The 17,061-nt window shown below is 42.9% G+C and overlaps 1 protein-coding gene across 1 annotated transcript in view; it reads left to right on the forward strand.

Annotated features, from left to right (window-relative positions):
- KISS1R (KISS1 receptor) overlaps positions 1–16,568 on the forward strand; it is a 30,715-nt gene extending 14,147 nt beyond the window's left edge. The window contains exons 2-5 of the mRNA XM_033953802.1: positions 1,597–1,721; positions 8,114–8,249; positions 10,184–10,422; positions 13,522–16,568. Of these exons, the coding sequence (XP_033809693.1) occupies positions 1,597–1,721; positions 8,114–8,249; positions 10,184–10,422; positions 13,522–13,878 (857 nt within the window). The 3' untranslated portion in view covers positions 13,879–16,568. The remainder of the gene's footprint in view (positions 1–1,596; positions 1,722–8,113; positions 8,250–10,183; positions 10,423–13,521) is intronic.
- The last annotated feature ends 493 nt before the right edge of the window (positions 16,569–17,061 follow it).

Raw genomic sequence — 17,061 nt, forward strand, 5'->3', positions numbered from 1 at the left:
AACGGATTGCAGCAGGGAGATCCCTTGCTGCGATCAGCTCATTGAGAAGCCAATCCGGAATTTATACCTGATTCAACTTCATCTAAGTCAAAACGTATAAGTTCCGTCCAGGCAACCTCGTTAAACTTTCGATTATCGCTACAGGACGAATAAATCTAGGTCGGCCCACATCCTGCCTCTCCACCCCCCCGCATGAACTCATCAGGCAAGTCCCTCCTATCTGTACCCTTCTTCAACACTGCCAATTCTAGATATTCTGTCCCTTCTATCTTGCTACACCATATGCATGGAACAGACTGCCTGAGTCATCATTACGTCAGGCTCCGTCTCCAGCTGTATTCAAATCCAAGCTAAAAGCCCACTTTTTCAATTCCTAACTCCCATTCCTATCATTCTCTCTGCAAGAAACTCCCCAACCCCTATATGTCCTGTTTGCCCAAATTAGATTGGAAACTCTTCCGAGCAGGGACCATCTATTGCATGTTAAGTGTACAGTACAGCGCTGCATATGCCTTTCATAGCTATAGAAATAATAAATAGTAGTAGTAGGGAGTGGGGTAGTAATTTAATCCCATTTTCTTCACAAGCTGAGTCCGTATCTAGGGTAACTCTGCTCAGGAGTAAAAAAAAACTAGTGAGGTTGGGTTTTCCTTCCCCCCTTCTACTCCAAGCTGTGGCAGGTGGCTTAATGGAAGGTCCTCACTGATGATGTTTAGTTGTAAGAAGTAAAGGAATAGCCAGGGAATTGAAGGAAATGAATTGTATCACAATAGCAGCAGACTGAAACAGCATCTAAGACACAAGCTTTATTTATCTGGCATTAAATTGAATTAAAAAGAATCTAGCCGAAATTTAAATAGTTCCTAGCAGATCACCATGGAGACAGAGACCACCAAAGCTAGGAGGAATATATCTGCTTAGAGGCTGCTCGAGTTCACCCTGGGGAGGTGGTCTTAGGGGGATGCTCATATTCTGAGACTACTAGGAACAGTAAAGACTAAAGACACCAGAAAATCTCAGACTGTTTATCTGTGCCATCTGCTATAACAAAAATTAGCTTTTTTACACACGGTCCTGGAACAAAGGCTTTGCACTATGGCTGTATTTGGGGGCGTTTGCATCTCTATGGGTACTTGCGTGTTTCTGTTTGCATTTTATGTACTTTGTGGCCAGTACGCAGAATGGAGATTACTGTAATAAGCTGTTTAGATGCAAATGGCCAATTCAAAGCGGTCTTTAGACATTTAAGGCAGCCACCATCCAGCAGTAATGTGAATGTTCTAGAGTGCTATAGTACTAAGAGCTTAAAAATGCATTTGGATTTTTTTTTTTTATCCACTTTGCTCTCAGACTAAAAGTCACATTTGGTTAAAATGATTATCTTGGTTTTCACAGATGTGTAATTAAGCTTACCAGCTCGCTCACAGTACCGAAACCTGTCCCTTCCCAATCTCTTTCTACAGTGCTCCATTTGGCTACTGGCAGTGTTAAAAGGCTGTGCTTTCTATATTTTGCCAAACACGTATTTCTGGTTTCATATGATTTCTAGAAAGAGTGAAAAGGTCCTTACACCTGTCGATTATCTTCTTTTCACAGCTAACTTGGCCACAACAGATATCATCTTCCTGGTGTGCTGTGTACCCTTCACAGCCCTGCTCTACCCTCTTCCCAGCTGGATCTTCGGAGAGTTCATGTGTAAATTTGTGAATTACATCCAACAGGTAAATGCTATCTTCCTCAGTGACCCATCATTTCTTGCTATAACCCTTCAGCTTAACTAAAGGCTCCTTTTATGAAGCCACGGCAATATTAGTTCCGATGCTCATAGAATTCCTATGACCGTTGGAGCTAATACCGCTGTGGCCGGCGATAAAAAAGCTTAATGTGGCTTCGTGAAAGGGGGCCTAAATGAGGAACTGGATAGGCCATCTCAGATTTCTGGTGTGCTATCAGGCAAGAAATTTGGCATCAGGGTCTTTATCCGCCCTCATATGCCAATCATCTACATGGTGATTTGAGGAAATTGGAGCTATGGGACAAAACTAGCAGTGGCTCAAGCTGACTCTAATGAGCTGACAATTTGCTCACAAGAGACTGAATAATTTTGAAAATACCCTTGACCTAAACTTGGTGTTTTGTGATTTAGGGGAACTGGGTTTGGGGAAAAAATGTGATAACTGGAAGGGAATGGGGACTTGTATAATGCCTTTGGCATTTCAAAGAGGTGGGCTCTGGAGGATTAAGTGGCTTGCCCAGGGTCACAAGGATCTGACAACCTCTGGGTGCAGAGGAGCAGTGTAGCAGCTCTACCTGTGAGCCAGGCAGTTCCTGTAGGATCTAAGCAAGAGACTTTTTCTGTTGACTGGTGGGGGGGTGGGGAGGAAGAAGATATCACAAGGTAAGGTTTTTTGCAGTGTATGGCAAATGCAAAACTACCCCATCAAGTTACACAGTGGGCACACCTATATGCTCAGCTATAAACTATGATTCCCCTTCACAGACTTGACTGCAAGGACTTAAAAGAGCATCATCCAGGAAAAAACCTCTCAACCCAATACACCAGAAGAGTCATCAGACCTAAACTTATGCTCCTCATAAAGAAGATGAAACAAAATCAGACAAAGCTCTTTTCACTTCAAGATTTATTAACAGAAATATATGGGTTGATACAGTAGACAAAAATGCAAGATATGGAGGCATCATATTATTCACACAAACCATAAGCATCACAGCAATCGACAAAGTGTGAAACTATACATGAAGTGAACAGTGGGGGAGGTGGGTTTGCTATGGTGCCTGCTTCATGGGCACCTGAGAGTGCTTGCTTTGCTCACCAAGGTCACAAGGAGCAGTACTGGGATTTGATCTTACAATCTCAGTACAGCTTCAGCAGCTGTACCAGTGAGCCAGGCAACTCCTGTAGGATCTAAGCAAGAGACTTTTTCTGTTGGTTCCCTCACTAGTGGGGAGAGAGAGAGGGGGGAGGGAGAAGGATATCTCAAGATGGGGTAGTTTTGTACATAACATATGATGGGAAACAATTTTGAATAGAGCTTCAAAAAAACTCTACTACTCAATAGATGTTTGAAGCATAAATTAAGCACAAATATAAGACATTTTATATTTGCACTTAATTTATGCTTCAAATATTTATTGAGTAGTAGTTTTGCACATGCCATGCCTTATACTGCAAAAAACATTATGAAGTTGATAGCTGCACAGCAATGTATACGTAAACCAGCCATTTTATGAAAAACCATATGTACACTCACCATATAATAATCAAAAACAGATAGTACCATGCCAAAAGCAGTTTAACACAGCATTGTGCAAGTGACATCACAGATTCAACATGTGCTAATCTCACTCTCCTCATGTCCAGTACACAAAGGGCTGCTCGGAGAACCAGACGCCAACATTCAACAACATTTTGAGAAGAGGGGCTTTCCAGGGGCAGAGTCAAGAAGCCAGGAGTCATATGGGTGCCAGAAATATTCAGTGCCGATTCCCACATAGTTAACTGGGTATGCAGAACTACATATAAAGCAGTCCTAACTATGCCCGGTTAGCTATGCAGGTACCAGCACTGGACATCAGCTGGCCCTCCCTTTCTCCCCTCTCAATCCCTCCACTCTAATCCCCAAACCGATCCCCCTGATTTAATTGTTCCTCCCTCCCTCTCACACTACGCAATGAGTACTGAAAGCCCTCCCCCTGATTCCAATCTGTCTTCCTTCTAAGGCCCCCCCTCAATGAACACAGAAAGCCCTCCTCCTGATCTTCCTCCTTCCTGAACCTTCCCAATGAGCAATGCAAACTCCCCCCCCCCCATTTCTGATCCCTCTCCCTCCCAACCTCCCCCCAAATGAGTATTGGAAGTCCTCTCCCTGATTCTAATCCCTTTGAGCACTAAAAGTCTTTTCTCAGTTCCAATCCCACCTCTCTCCTGACCACTCCTCACAGAAGAGCATAGACTCCCAAGAAGAATCCTTTCACCTCCCCAACTCCTGCAAAGTCCCCAACCAAGCCTACATGTATAATCTCTGGTGGTGTAGGGCAGTGTTTCTCAACTTGGTCCTGGAGTATATCCTTGCTAGTCAGGTTTCCAGGATATCCACAATGAATATGCATAAACTTGATTTACATACACTGCCTCCATTATATATAAATGTCTTTCATGCATATTCATTGTGGATATCCTGAAAACCTGACTGGCAAGGGGGTACTCACTGATCATCTAAGTGCCAATTTAGGCTGATTTTTAGACATATTTCCGTTTCGATTATGAGCCACTTAGAGTGTTTTTCCCCTTCACATTTTTTTCTTTTTTCCTATCCTAGAGTTATTCTCATATGATTTTCTTACATCAAGGAAGTCCTTCAATTGTTCTGGGGCATAAAAAACATTTAGCTCCCGCATAACAGACCAGACACTTGCAAGGATAGGGTAACAAGAAAGTCGCTCCCATTTTAATAGTTTTTTGTCACAAGGATAAGAACATTTTCCTTTGTTCCTGCATAAATCTTTGCGACATCTGGGTAAACCCAGATTTTCTGTCCTCCAAAAGGCAGATGAGAATTTTTGAAATAAAGTCTTAAGACCATGTTCATGTCCTGTTCAAAAATGAATGATACAAGCAAAGTCGCCCCTTCAGAAGCATCATCAATAGGTTGTTCCAGAATCTCCGATATATTTACCAAACCAATCTGCTTTTCTTCTCTATTTTCTTTTCCTACAACTCCTAGGAATTCTCTCTTTGCAGGTAAATAATATATCTTATTTATCAGTGAAATATGGTCTGAAGAAATTTTTTAATTTTCCATTAGAAACCGTTTAAATATGTCAATAGGCAGTACTCCAGGAGTTTTAGGGAAATTTAACAAACGGAGATTCAACTGTCCATTGTAATTTTCCATTTGTTCAAATTTCCTGTGAAAACCCCGATTTTCTTTGATTACTGAGAACTTAAACTGTTGTAAATGTTGTATATCATCTTGCATTTGTCTGACCCAACCAGTGAGATCTTCTTTAACAGATTCTACAATCTTAGTAAGATTTTCTACCTTAGTTGCATTAATGTTACCTGCTTAATCGATTTAGTGACTGTAGTGGGAGTAGCAGAATTCGCTACTGCCTTGCTCTGGTTCCTCAGCATTACTGTTGGTGACACCATGCCCACGCTGGAAAATTCTCCCGCTCCACTTCCAGGTGCAGGTGTCTCCTCCACCGGTGCCCAGCAGTCGCTGGACATGGAGGACTAGAGGCAACAAAAATATCTCAAGCCCTTGGAAGAGGGGTGCTCCTTCACTCCTCTTCTCCACAGGGATCACTTCTCTGGCTACAAGCAAAGGGTTCATCGCCACAAAGCGATTGATTGTCTGCTGCACAGGGGAGGACATGAGAACCGGCGTTGAAACAGTCCTCGCCACCCCCTTCCTTTTGATATATGGCATTGCTTGAAAAAGCTCAGAAGAGTTTTAGTTAGAGGAAAAAGTAGAAGCAAACTTTCCGTGATACCTCACAGCAGGTTCACGCCACCACCATCTTGGTCACACCTTCTTTCTCTTTTAAAGCTATTTCCATGTAAATTCATTAAGTGTCCCCTAGTCTTTGTAATTTTTGATAGAGTAAAAAAACAAACCCAATTCACTTGCACCCATTCTACACCATTCAGGATTTTGTAGACCTCAATCATATCTCCCCTCAGTTGTCTCTTTTCCAGGATGAAGAGTCCTAACCTCTTTAGCCTTTTCTCATACCAGAGGAGTTCCATTTCCTTTATAATTTTGGTTGTTCTTTTTTTAACCTTTTCTAATTCTGCTATACTATTTTTGAGATATAGTGACAATAATTAAATGCAATATTCAAGGTGAGATCCACCATGGAGCGATATAGAGGCATTATAATATTCTTGGTCTTACATGTGATAATCCCTCTTTCAATGTGTCCATTACATGCAGTACAAGATCATGTGAAGGGCTATTTTCAATAGGACGTCCAAGTCAGACTTTGGACATTTCCCACAAGACATTCAAAGTTGGGGACGGAGAAATGGCCATTTTCGAAACCAGCAAAAACGCTAAATGTCTAAAAATATTTTTTGAAAATCACCTATTTAGACGTCTTAGTTGATAGGATGTCCAATCTTAGTACACCTAACTTTATTCATCATTTTTGACCATAAAAATGTTCAACTTCAAAATGTCCTAATCCAGACCATTTAGATGTGAGAGGGGCCAGCATTGAATGGAATAGCCACATAGACACTTTAGAGGGCACTGCTGTGAACTTCACATAAAGGGTGCCAGGTGTATATCTCAGCAGAACTCCTTTATAATGTATGGTGATCCCTCCAAATCTCCCCCAAAACCTACTATACCCACTAGATTACCACCCCAATAACCCTTATGGCTGCAGGTGGCACCCATATGGCAGTTTAGTAGGTTTTGGTGAGTTCTGGAGGGCTCACACTTTCCACCAAAAATGTAGTGGTTAGCATGACTTATGAGACTGGGTCTTTCTCTCAATGGCTCACTAGCCAACCCACCAGACTACTTAAGACACCTGTGTGCAGCTCTATTAGTCTTTCCTATACCAGGTGCTGCTGTTCTAGAGACGGGTATGTACTGTTTCATTCAGATTTTTTTAAGGGTGGGAGGGGGATCAGTGACCACTGGAAGAGTGTGGGGTCAATACTTAATCCCTCCTATGTTCATCTGGTCAGTTTGGCTACCATTTTGGCGCTTAGACACTTTGAAAACAGGTCTAGATCAGAATGTCCAAGTTCTGTCCAGGACGTCTTGGGAAACATTCAGTTATCGCCACAAGACATCCAAGTCTAAGCCCGTCCAAAACCTGCCCGAAACACACTTCTAACTCCCCTCCCCTCTTTAGTTCTGAACACACAGCAGCTAGGACGTCTCATAAGATGTCCACAAAGACAGTTTCAACAATTGACACGGACATTTTGGCAAGAAAAATGTCCAAGTGCCGATTTATTCTGGGGGGTTTTTTTGGGGGGGGGATGTCTTAGTTTTTTTGAAAATAACCCTGGGGGGTTGTTTTGTTTAACCTGGACAAACCATCACAACCCCCTTCCCCCTGATTTAGAAACAACGCCCAGACAGTTGCCTAAAAAAAAAAACATGTCCGGGGAAACCCATACATAACCCCACTATCCTTTATTTACACTGACAGTCATTCTTTCTTTCAATAACTCACAATAGTCTGTTCCTTCCTTTACTCACTCACACACATGCCTTGTTTTGCTCACCAGTCTCTTCTGTCCCATTATTCTCTGATTGGCTTCCCCAGTAACATAAAGACACACAAGGAGCAGAGATGGCCAAGAGGGAAGCAAGATGGCCAAGATGGAGGAAAGCATGTTAATTCAGAAAACTGTGAGCGATAAAATTTTAATCCGATTGATGGTCTCCTGAGCGAACATCCTTTTGTGTCCTCCCTCTCAGCTGGTTTTACTCCTTGTATGTCTATATATTGCTTTAAGTAACAGAATAGAAACCCATTGTGAAGTTCAACTAACCACATTGATAAAATTTTACATTCATTTTTATAAATTGAAAAATATTTCTCCTTCTCTCTTAATGACCAGGGTTAGGAAAAGCATTGGAAGCAGGGGTAGCTGTATCTAGTGTCTCACAACACTTTACTGCTTCCCTGTCTTTAATTACAAACATAAAAAGTCTCCCCTCATTATCTTTCTGTATATTACAATGTATTTTAAAATATTAAAGTCCTTTAACCAGAGTATAAGAAAAAATTCCAATTAACTTATTAATTTGTCAGAATGCCGCAATCTTAGATGTTCTTTGTCGCTATCAGTGTTTCACAGCCTACACACCACTGTATCAGGGATAAATTGTCTTCAATATTACTTTCTGACATTCCCATAACCTTTTAACTCATCAATTTGCTCTCCTGTGACAGCTCTTCACATAGCATTGTACAAGTATGATCACTCTTTTTTCATACTTTATATCCCTGAAACAAAAAGCAAAATGATTCTGTCTACCTTCATGTCCTTCTTCAACTCACCCAAGGATATTTTTCACATTCCAGCATGGAAAGATAAAAAGACTGCTTTCTTTGTTAGGTGTCTGTTCAAGCCACGTGTATCACCCTAACTGCCATGAGTGTGGACCGCTGGTACGTGACAGTGTTCCCGCTGCGCTCACTCCGGCAGCGTACTCCCCGGGTGGCAGCAGCAGTTAGCCTGGGCATCTGGATTTGTGAGTGTGCTTCGTTCGCACTGTAGTATTTCTGTCTGTCTCATTCATGGTCTGTTTCAACTTTGGCTGCTATTTCCTGTAACCTTCTTTTGTTGCAGTCTCTTCTCTGTTCCCTCTTCTTCAGCTTATTTTCCTGCTCTTTCCTATTCTCTCTCTCAAGCCTTCCTATCTCTTTATCTCTGTTTCATTCCCTGCTTCCCTTTCTCTCTTCCTGCCTTCCCTCATCTCACTTGTCTTTCATTGTTTCTCAAGGTCATCCCTCCAGGGGTGAACTGACCACTGTGACAATAGGGAGGTGCTTGAGGGCCCACAGTAGCAGGGGGGGCCAACTATTTCCTAGCTTCCATTTAGTCTCATGATTTTTAAAGGTGGGTTAGAGGCCCATAACTTTCATTGCCCAGGGGCCCAGATCACTGTCCATCTACCCCTGCTTCCCTTCCTTTCTCTCTCCCTTTGCTTCCCTTTTCTTCACTCTGTTTCTCCCTGCTTCCCGTCCTTTACTCCTTCTTGCTGCCTCGTCCTCTCCACCTCCCTCTCTTTTTCTTTCTCCCTATCCCCTCCTCTCTCTCTCCCACTTTTAATCTTTCTTTTTGTTTCTGTCTGCCTCCTCTCCCTTTCAGTGTACCCTTTTCTCTTGCCTCCTATTCTGCCTTCCTTCCTTCCCCCCTCTTGCTCTCTCTCTCTCCCTGCATCCTCTCCTTTTCTGTCTCTTCTTGCCTCCTCTTCTCCTCTCTCTCCTCCCTGCCTCCCTTCCCTTTCCTTTCTGTGCTCCTTGTCTCTCCTCCTTTCTCTCTCTCGTGTTGTTTCTCTCTGTCCTGCCTTTCCTCCTTCCTCTCTTCCTGCCTCATCTCTCTCCCACCCCAGCCCAAGGTAATTCAGTGTTTTCAAAGGTACTCCAAATTTAAATATTTGGAGTAAGTGGGGACTTCACAGTGAATACAAAAAATCCTCTTCTGATCAGCCTTTACAATTATTAATAGGCTGTCAAGAGGGATGGAGAGAAAAACTGTGCAATTCAATTAGGGATCTGCTTTCTTACTTTAATGAATGCCACCCACCACTTTTCTACCTATTTCAGGAAAGCCGAGGGAATAATTGAAAAATAATTAATTAGATGAATCAAAACAACCCAGCTCGAGCTTCTGATTAAGGGCTGAATTGTGGTTGTTTTAATCTGTAAAACCCCTTCACAGCCTTTTCATAGTTTCTTAGAACAGTACTAAGGTAGTCACATTGCTTTCAGAAGGACATGAATGCAAGGTTTTAAAGAATCCAAATGAGAATAGAAAACCAAGAGAAATTATCCTGGTTAGGGACCAGTTCTGATTTTTAAATTCCCATTTCCTTTTTGAAAAATGGTCCCCAGACTCCAGTGATGTGAAGTTTACTGACAAGTTTAGGGACTGGTGGTAATCATATACTGTAGAAGCATTTACATTTTGAGGGTCCGTTCAGACTCTTCCCAGTTTCAGCCCTGTGTATCTATTGCTTTCTCCTCACTTCTTACTAGTTTTAGTTTTTCTTGTATATTGAAGCTCCAGATAGAGGGTATGGGACTTGATATATGGCCCTTTCTGTGTAGTTACACTCAAAGTGGTTTACATATTTTAGACAGGTACTTACTTTGTATCTGTGACAATGAAGTGTTAAATGACTTGCCTTGAGTCACAAGGAGCTGCAGTGGGAATCAAACTCACAACCTCAGGATGCTGAGGCAGCTGCTCTGAACCACTAAGCCACATAACCTTCATTACATTCACAGCTTTGATTCCTGAGCAATGAAAGGGATACTAGAAAAGGGACAGCAGGCAGAGGAAGATGACTAACAAGAGACAGACCTTGTTTCCATTCTAGGCCTGACTCACCACAGTGCTCCCCACTTTCCTCTGTGCACTTGAGCTGCTTCTAAGCATCTCTTACTCTCTTGGTTACAGGTTCTTTCATCGTCTCCATTCCAGTTCCAATATTCAACCGACTGACCCAGGGTAACTGGTTTGGTCCACAGACCTACTGTAGTGAGTCCTTTCCATCCATCTCCCATGAGAAGGCCTTCATCCTGTACAACTTCCTGGCTGTATACTTACTGCCATTGCTAACAATCTGTGTGTGCTACACAGCTATGGTGTGCCAATTGGGACATTCTACCGTGGAGCCAGTGGACAACAACTACCAGGTAATCTTCACACACTCAAACAAGGCACTATGTTGTCTTTCGTTCTTCAATAAAGACAGTTAAAAAAAAGAAGACAGAGAGTCTCCATAAACACAGGCATAGTCAAAAATCTCTTATGAAAATCTTCCAGAGAGGTACGCATAAATATCCAGACACACACAGGTGTGGAGTGAAGCTGCTGCCTATTACAGCACCAGGCTGACAACCATGGAAGCCAGGTTCAAATCTATCTTCTGCTCCTTGATCTTGGGCAAATTATTTAACTGTCTATTGCCTCAGGTTCAAACTTAAATTGTGACCCCCCCCCAGGGACAGGCAAATAACTTAAATTGTGACACCCCCCCCCCCCCAGGGAAAGGCAAATACCTGAACTTGTTTTGAGCTGCTACTGAAAAAAGGTGAGAACTAAATGCAAATAAATATATCCAGTCAGCAGTTGCACAATCCAGTCACACAGGAAGAGAGACACAGATACAGATATACATGTATAAATATCCAGTCACACAGAAAAACAGATCCACAGACAAATATCCAGGAATCAAAGACAGACACATCAGAAACACACACACACACACCAACACTCAGATATCTGGACACACAGATCCACAGATACATATCCAATCATTCAAAGACAGAGACCTGGAGAGACAAACTAAAGCACACACACAAATTTCCTGTCACACAAGAACACAGAAACACATTTGCATACATAAACATTTGCACACATATACATGTAAGTACACGTACATATATCTGTGGCACACGCTGAACTCTCCATCCAGCAGCTTTAGTGAGCCACCACTGATTCCGACACCCAGATTTGGGCTTGGGTTTTGTATATGTGCTAAAAGTGCCTTTGCGGACATCTTCAGCTGGCGGGGCTTTGGAATCCCCACAAGCTCAGGTATTTAAATTACTCCTTTAATTAAAATAGACTTTAAACTCAATTTTAAATTATATTTTAACTTTTTTCTCTTGTCTTTCTTTTAATTGCTTATGATGCAATTTCATTTCCCATGCTGTTTTAAATTTTTTTTAAAAATTGTAAACCGCATAGATGCATTTGCCAATGTGGTATATCAAATATGAAATAAACTTGGAAACTTATTTAGGGCTCTTTTTACTAAACTGTGCATTGAGCTGGTGTTAGTTCTTGGCGCGTAGCGTGGGGTTAGCGCGCATGGCAATGCAGCGCGCGCTAAAAACACTAACGCACCTTAGTAAAAGGAGCCATTAATATTGAAGCTGGGATAGGGGCACAGAGAACAGGAGGTGAGATTATGCCCATCAAAAAAACAGTCTGGCTACACACAAGTAAGACACATACACATAAACACAAACACACACGTACATACATACATACATACTCACACACAGACAGACATTAAAAAACCCAGGTAAATATAAGCCCTCAGGTAAGTGAAGCATTAAATTCCTCTACACAAATGGGAAAAAGGGGCAATGTCTGGAAAGCAGTATAGTATGGGAATGAGGTCCAGAGGAGAGGAAACATGTAGGCGGCAGAAATAAAGAAATATTGAATGCACAGTCAGATGGAAGTGCAACCAGAGATTCATTAAATCACCAGACAACAAAGGTAAGAAAAATGATTTTATTTTCAATTTAGGACCTTTTCTATTAAATGCGCTAGCAGTTTTGTAGCGCGGGGAGTCGCGCTGAATGGCCCACGCTGCTCCCGATGCTCATAGAATTCCTATGAGCATCGGGAGCAGCGCGGGTCATTCAGTGCGGCTCTCTGCGCTAAAAACTGCTAGTGCAGTTTAATAGACGAGGGGGTTAGTGATCAAATGTGTCAGTTTTGAGAATTTACCATATATCTGCTGTCTATATTTTGCATTATATTTGTTTATTTTCTATAGTTTTTACTGAGGTGACTTTGCATATTTTAAAGTCATCAGCCTTGATCCCTTTTTTTAAAAAATGAATATAAATGATAATTAACATTTTCTCTGCGTAAAGTGTGCTTTGTGTTTTTTTAAATTTTATGGTTACCATTAAGTATTAATAAGATTATATTGTGTGTATATAAAAAATTGATGGAAGAAATTGCATTACAATTAGTACTATTATTATGAGGGTGGGGTCTGGGGTGGAGCTTGGGTAGGGGTACAGTTAATATTTGTTAGATTTAGGGGGTACATGGCTTGAAAAAGTTGAAAACTCTGCTCTAAAACATACATTTGTTTGTTTGCAGCTATGAACTATCAAAAATTTAGTGAGGAGAAAAAAGCCTCAGATCCCTCCCTTTCCCCTCAGAGATCGTGTGAAAGGTATGGTAGAGTAGCGAACCTCAGTGGCATAAAAAACCTCCTCTGCTAGCAACAGTAGCTTTGTGCAGTGCAAATTACAATAAAATCAGAACAATATGTGCTTATCTTTGTTCATATTGAAGATCAACACACCAACTTTGGTGAGACCTCATTTAGAACATTGTTTACAAGTCGGGAGACTGTACCTTTAAAAATATATAAACAGGATGGAATTGGTCCAGAGGACAGCTACTAAAATGGTCAGTGGTCTTCATCATAAAGCGTGTGTGGACAAACTTACAGATCTCAATATGCATACTTTGGAGGAAAGGTGTGGAAATGTGATAGAGACATTTAATTAAATGAACATGAGGTGAGCCTTTTTCAATTGAAAGGAAACTCTAGAATGAGGGGGCACAGGATGAAGGTAAAAGGAGATAAGACTCAGAAGTAACCTCAAAAAATACTTTTTCACTAAAAGGGTGGTGAATGCATTGAACAGCCTCCCAGTGAAGAAGGTAGAGGTGAAAAATTTATTTGAATTCAAGAAAGCTTGGGACAAGTATATTGGATCTCTAACGGAGAGGCAGGGCTAGCATGGCATGGCTATGCAGACCTAGATAGGCCATATGGTCTTTGCTTTCATTTTTCTGTTTCTATATGCACACATATCCCTTAAAACATACACACACAGAATGTGTGCACACATGCATATACACACACACGTGGTATGAAAGATTAGGAACTGTGCAGTAACTCTTTGCAGAGGCATCTAAAAGGATTAACTAAAGGGACTTCAATACAGCTGCTGTCTTTCTTTGTACTGCAGGTGCAGCTCCTGGCTGAACGCTCAGAGGCCATGCGCACCAAGATCTCACGGATGGTGGCAGCGATTGTCCTGCTCTTTACTATCTGCTGGGGCCCCATGCAGTTCTACATCCTTATCCAGGCATTCAGCCCCAGTGTCCAGCGTAACTACTATACCTACAAGGTGAAAATCTGGGCACACTGTATGTCCTACACTAACTCTTCTATCAACCCTATCGTTTACGCCTTCATGGGTGCCAACTTCAGGAAAGCCTTCAAAAAAGCCTTCCCCTTCATCTTCAAGCAGAGAGTGGGAAACACCAATGCCACTAGTGCCAACCTCAATACTGAAATGCACTTTGTCTCCTCTGGCACGTAGAAAGCTTGTCAACAAAGGGAGTAAGGAGAAAACTACTGGCCTCCAACAACCAGTTTGTTCCTGCCATGTCCTTTATGTATTATTTCTGAATCCAAATCTGACTGAGGGGTGAGGGTGGGGAGAAGGTGGTTTATATTTTTCAAAATAAGGAAGAAAGGATTTTACCTCCTGCATGAGTTACTGTATTCTGAGGGGTAGCAGGAGATCCAAACAGAGAATGGATGATAAAATCACTCAGTTGTTCATTTACCTGCTGCGTACATAACAAAGGGGTTTTGAAATGGAGGAAGAAGTAGGATCTAACACTTGGCTATGTAAAATATGGTGTTTAAAAAAAAAAAAAGTGGCTAGGCCTAACCCAGGGGGCTCCAGTCTTTGGAACCAAGCTAGCAGGAGACATGGGAGCAGGAGAAGAGTGGGATATGCAGGTGTGGCACTGGAACTGGCTTTGAAAAGGTCCCATTTGAGGGACTGGAAAAGAGCTTGACAAAGTTCCATGCAGTCCTGATGCAGTCAGGGAGGTGCGATTGGGTTTGGGGATCACCAGGTCCACAAAAGAGGAGATGGATGTGCTTTGCACATGATATTCTCATAGATGTTGACTCATCAGTTCAACTTGAAAAATTCTCTTCATTGTTGTCCCTTGGCTCACTGGAGTTAACAGTGCAGCAGTACTTTCAAGATCTATTTGTTTAGCTATAGAAACAGTTTTTATATTACAGGAGTAAAGCCTAGGGATCCCCACACTGATAACATAGAGGGGCATTTTTGATAGTGTGTCTAAGTTTGACTTTGGATGTATCTCACAAGACATCCAAATATCAGGACGGGGAAGCATCCATTTTTGAAACCGCTGGATATCCAATTTTATATTTTTTGGGGAAAATAGCTTGTCTAGCCATTCTGGCCCTAACATTTTTGGCCATTTCTGAATACCAAAATGTCCATGTTCAAAACATCCTAATCCAGATCATTTGTACTTAAGAGGGGCCAGCATGGTAATGAATTGGCCACATAGACATTCCAACAGAGCAGTGGGGCACCTTAGAGGAAACTGCTGTGTACTTTACATAAAGGATGTCAGATATATATCTCACCATAACCCCTTTATAATTTATGGTGAGCCTCCTAAGACTCCTCCAAAACCTACTGTACCCACCTGTGTACCACCTCAATAGCCCTTATGACTGCAGGTGGCAGCTATATGGCAGTATAGTAGGGTTTGGGTGAGGTTTGATGTGCTCATATTTAATGCCTTAGATGTTGTAGTTAGAGTGCCTTATGGGTCTGGATCCTCCTCACTATGGCTCACTAGGCTACTTAAGACACCTGTGTGCTGCTCTACTAGGCTTCCCTATACCAGATGCTACTCTTCTAAAGACAGGTATGTACTTTTTGCTCTCATTTTTGTGTGGTGGAAGGGAGTCAGTGAGGCACTGAGGGAGTGTTGGGGTGTCTTACCTTGATGCGTGCAGTGGTTATGTGGTCAGTTTGGGCACCTTTGTGACACTTAGACACTTCTAAAACAGGTCTAGCTCTGAACGACTAAGTTCTGTCCAGGATGTTTTGGAAAACGTTCGATTATCACTGCAAGACGTCCAAGTCTAACCTGCCTTCATGCATGCCCAAAGCCCGCCCATAACATGCCTCCGCTATGCCAATCCCGAGCTCTGGATGCACAGAGGCTAGACACCTCACTAGACGTCTAGAAAGGTGGTTTGGATTACTGGCACTTGGATGTCCTGGTAATTAGGATGTTCAAGTGCCAATTTAGAACACTTTATGGACTTTTATATTTTTTGATTACGAGCCCCATAATGAAAAAAGTCAGCAGAAGGTATTCAAGATGATGGGCATCTAAAGTCCTCTGAATGCACAGGGTGCTCTGTCACACTGGCTTGTGCTGGTCATAATATCCTTCCCAGAGCAATAGGAAATACCTGAAGAAAGAAATGGGGGGGGGGGGTGCAGATGTAGTTGTTACAAAGATCCTGAAATAGGCCAACGATTACTATAAGCAGAGAAAGAAGCTCAACTAGAGATAAAGACTTTTATTCTCAAGAACCCAGAGTTAACCTCCAGAGCAAATCTTGATGGTTAAACCAGTTTTCAAATACCTAATTTATCCAGATTATTCGGAGTGGGGGGTGATAATATTTAGTGTTGTGGTGATCATATTTATTTGGGATGGAGGCCAAAGGTTAATTCTGAAAGTTTGCCAAGGGTGCCTAATATCCTTGCATTGGCTCTAGTTTCCCCTGGATTTATGCATGGGTCAAAAGATGCCAGTCCCCCTCCTAACTCACCTGGTATTTGTTCACATTGGCATTGTTCACTCTTCCACCAGACCTGCCCTGTTCTGAGTTCACCAACTGCCTAAAAATAAGATGCATGGTGGCCTAGCCTAAGCACATTAGGAAGCTATAGAGCAGTGTTTCTCAACATGCCGTACAGGTACGTGGGCCACCTGTTGGTGGTTCATGGCCTGGCCACTGCCAGGGATCCCTCCCTGCCCCCCGCTGAAGTCGCCACTGGGATGCCTCCCTGTCTCTATCTGCATGTCCGATGCACCACCCCTCAGCCCTGAAGCTGACCCGGAACTGAGACGCTCCATTCCCCTTCCCCCCCAAAGCAGCAATACCACACAGGGGATGGGCCATTGTGCGTACAGCAGCCGGCCCACAAGCCTTGCCCCCAACGTCAATTCTGACGTCGGAGAGAAGGTTCCAGGCCAGCCAATCGCTGCCTGGCTGACCCGGGACTTTCTCTCCGATGTCAGAATTGACATCGGGGGAAGGCTTGTGAGCCAGCCACGTGCAACTTGTGAGTCGCTGCACGCGGCCGGCTCACAAGCCTTCCCACCCCCCACCCCCCCAACATCAAGTCTATCTATCTATCTGAGAGAAAGTCCTGGGTCAGCCAGGCAGCGATTGGCTGGCCAGGAACCTTCTCTCCAACATCAGAATTTAAGTTGGGGCAAGGCTTGTGGGCCAGCCGCTGCACATGCCATGGCCCGTCCTTTGTGTGGAGTTGCTGCTGGGGGGGGAATGGAGTGGGTTGGCTCCAGGTCAGGGTGGGGATGGGTGCAGCAGGAGTGCAGATGGAGACAAGGAGGCATACCCAGCGGCGGCAGCTTCAGCAGGGTGCAGGCAAGGATCCCCAGCGGGCCCTGCAGCTTCTGTG

The sequence above is a fragment of the Geotrypetes seraphini genome, chromosome 8 (genome assembly GCF_902459505.1).
Source record: "Geotrypetes seraphini chromosome 8, aGeoSer1.1, whole genome shotgun sequence".
Classification (NCBI taxonomy): domain Eukaryota; kingdom Metazoa; phylum Chordata; class Amphibia; order Gymnophiona; family Dermophiidae; genus Geotrypetes; species Geotrypetes seraphini.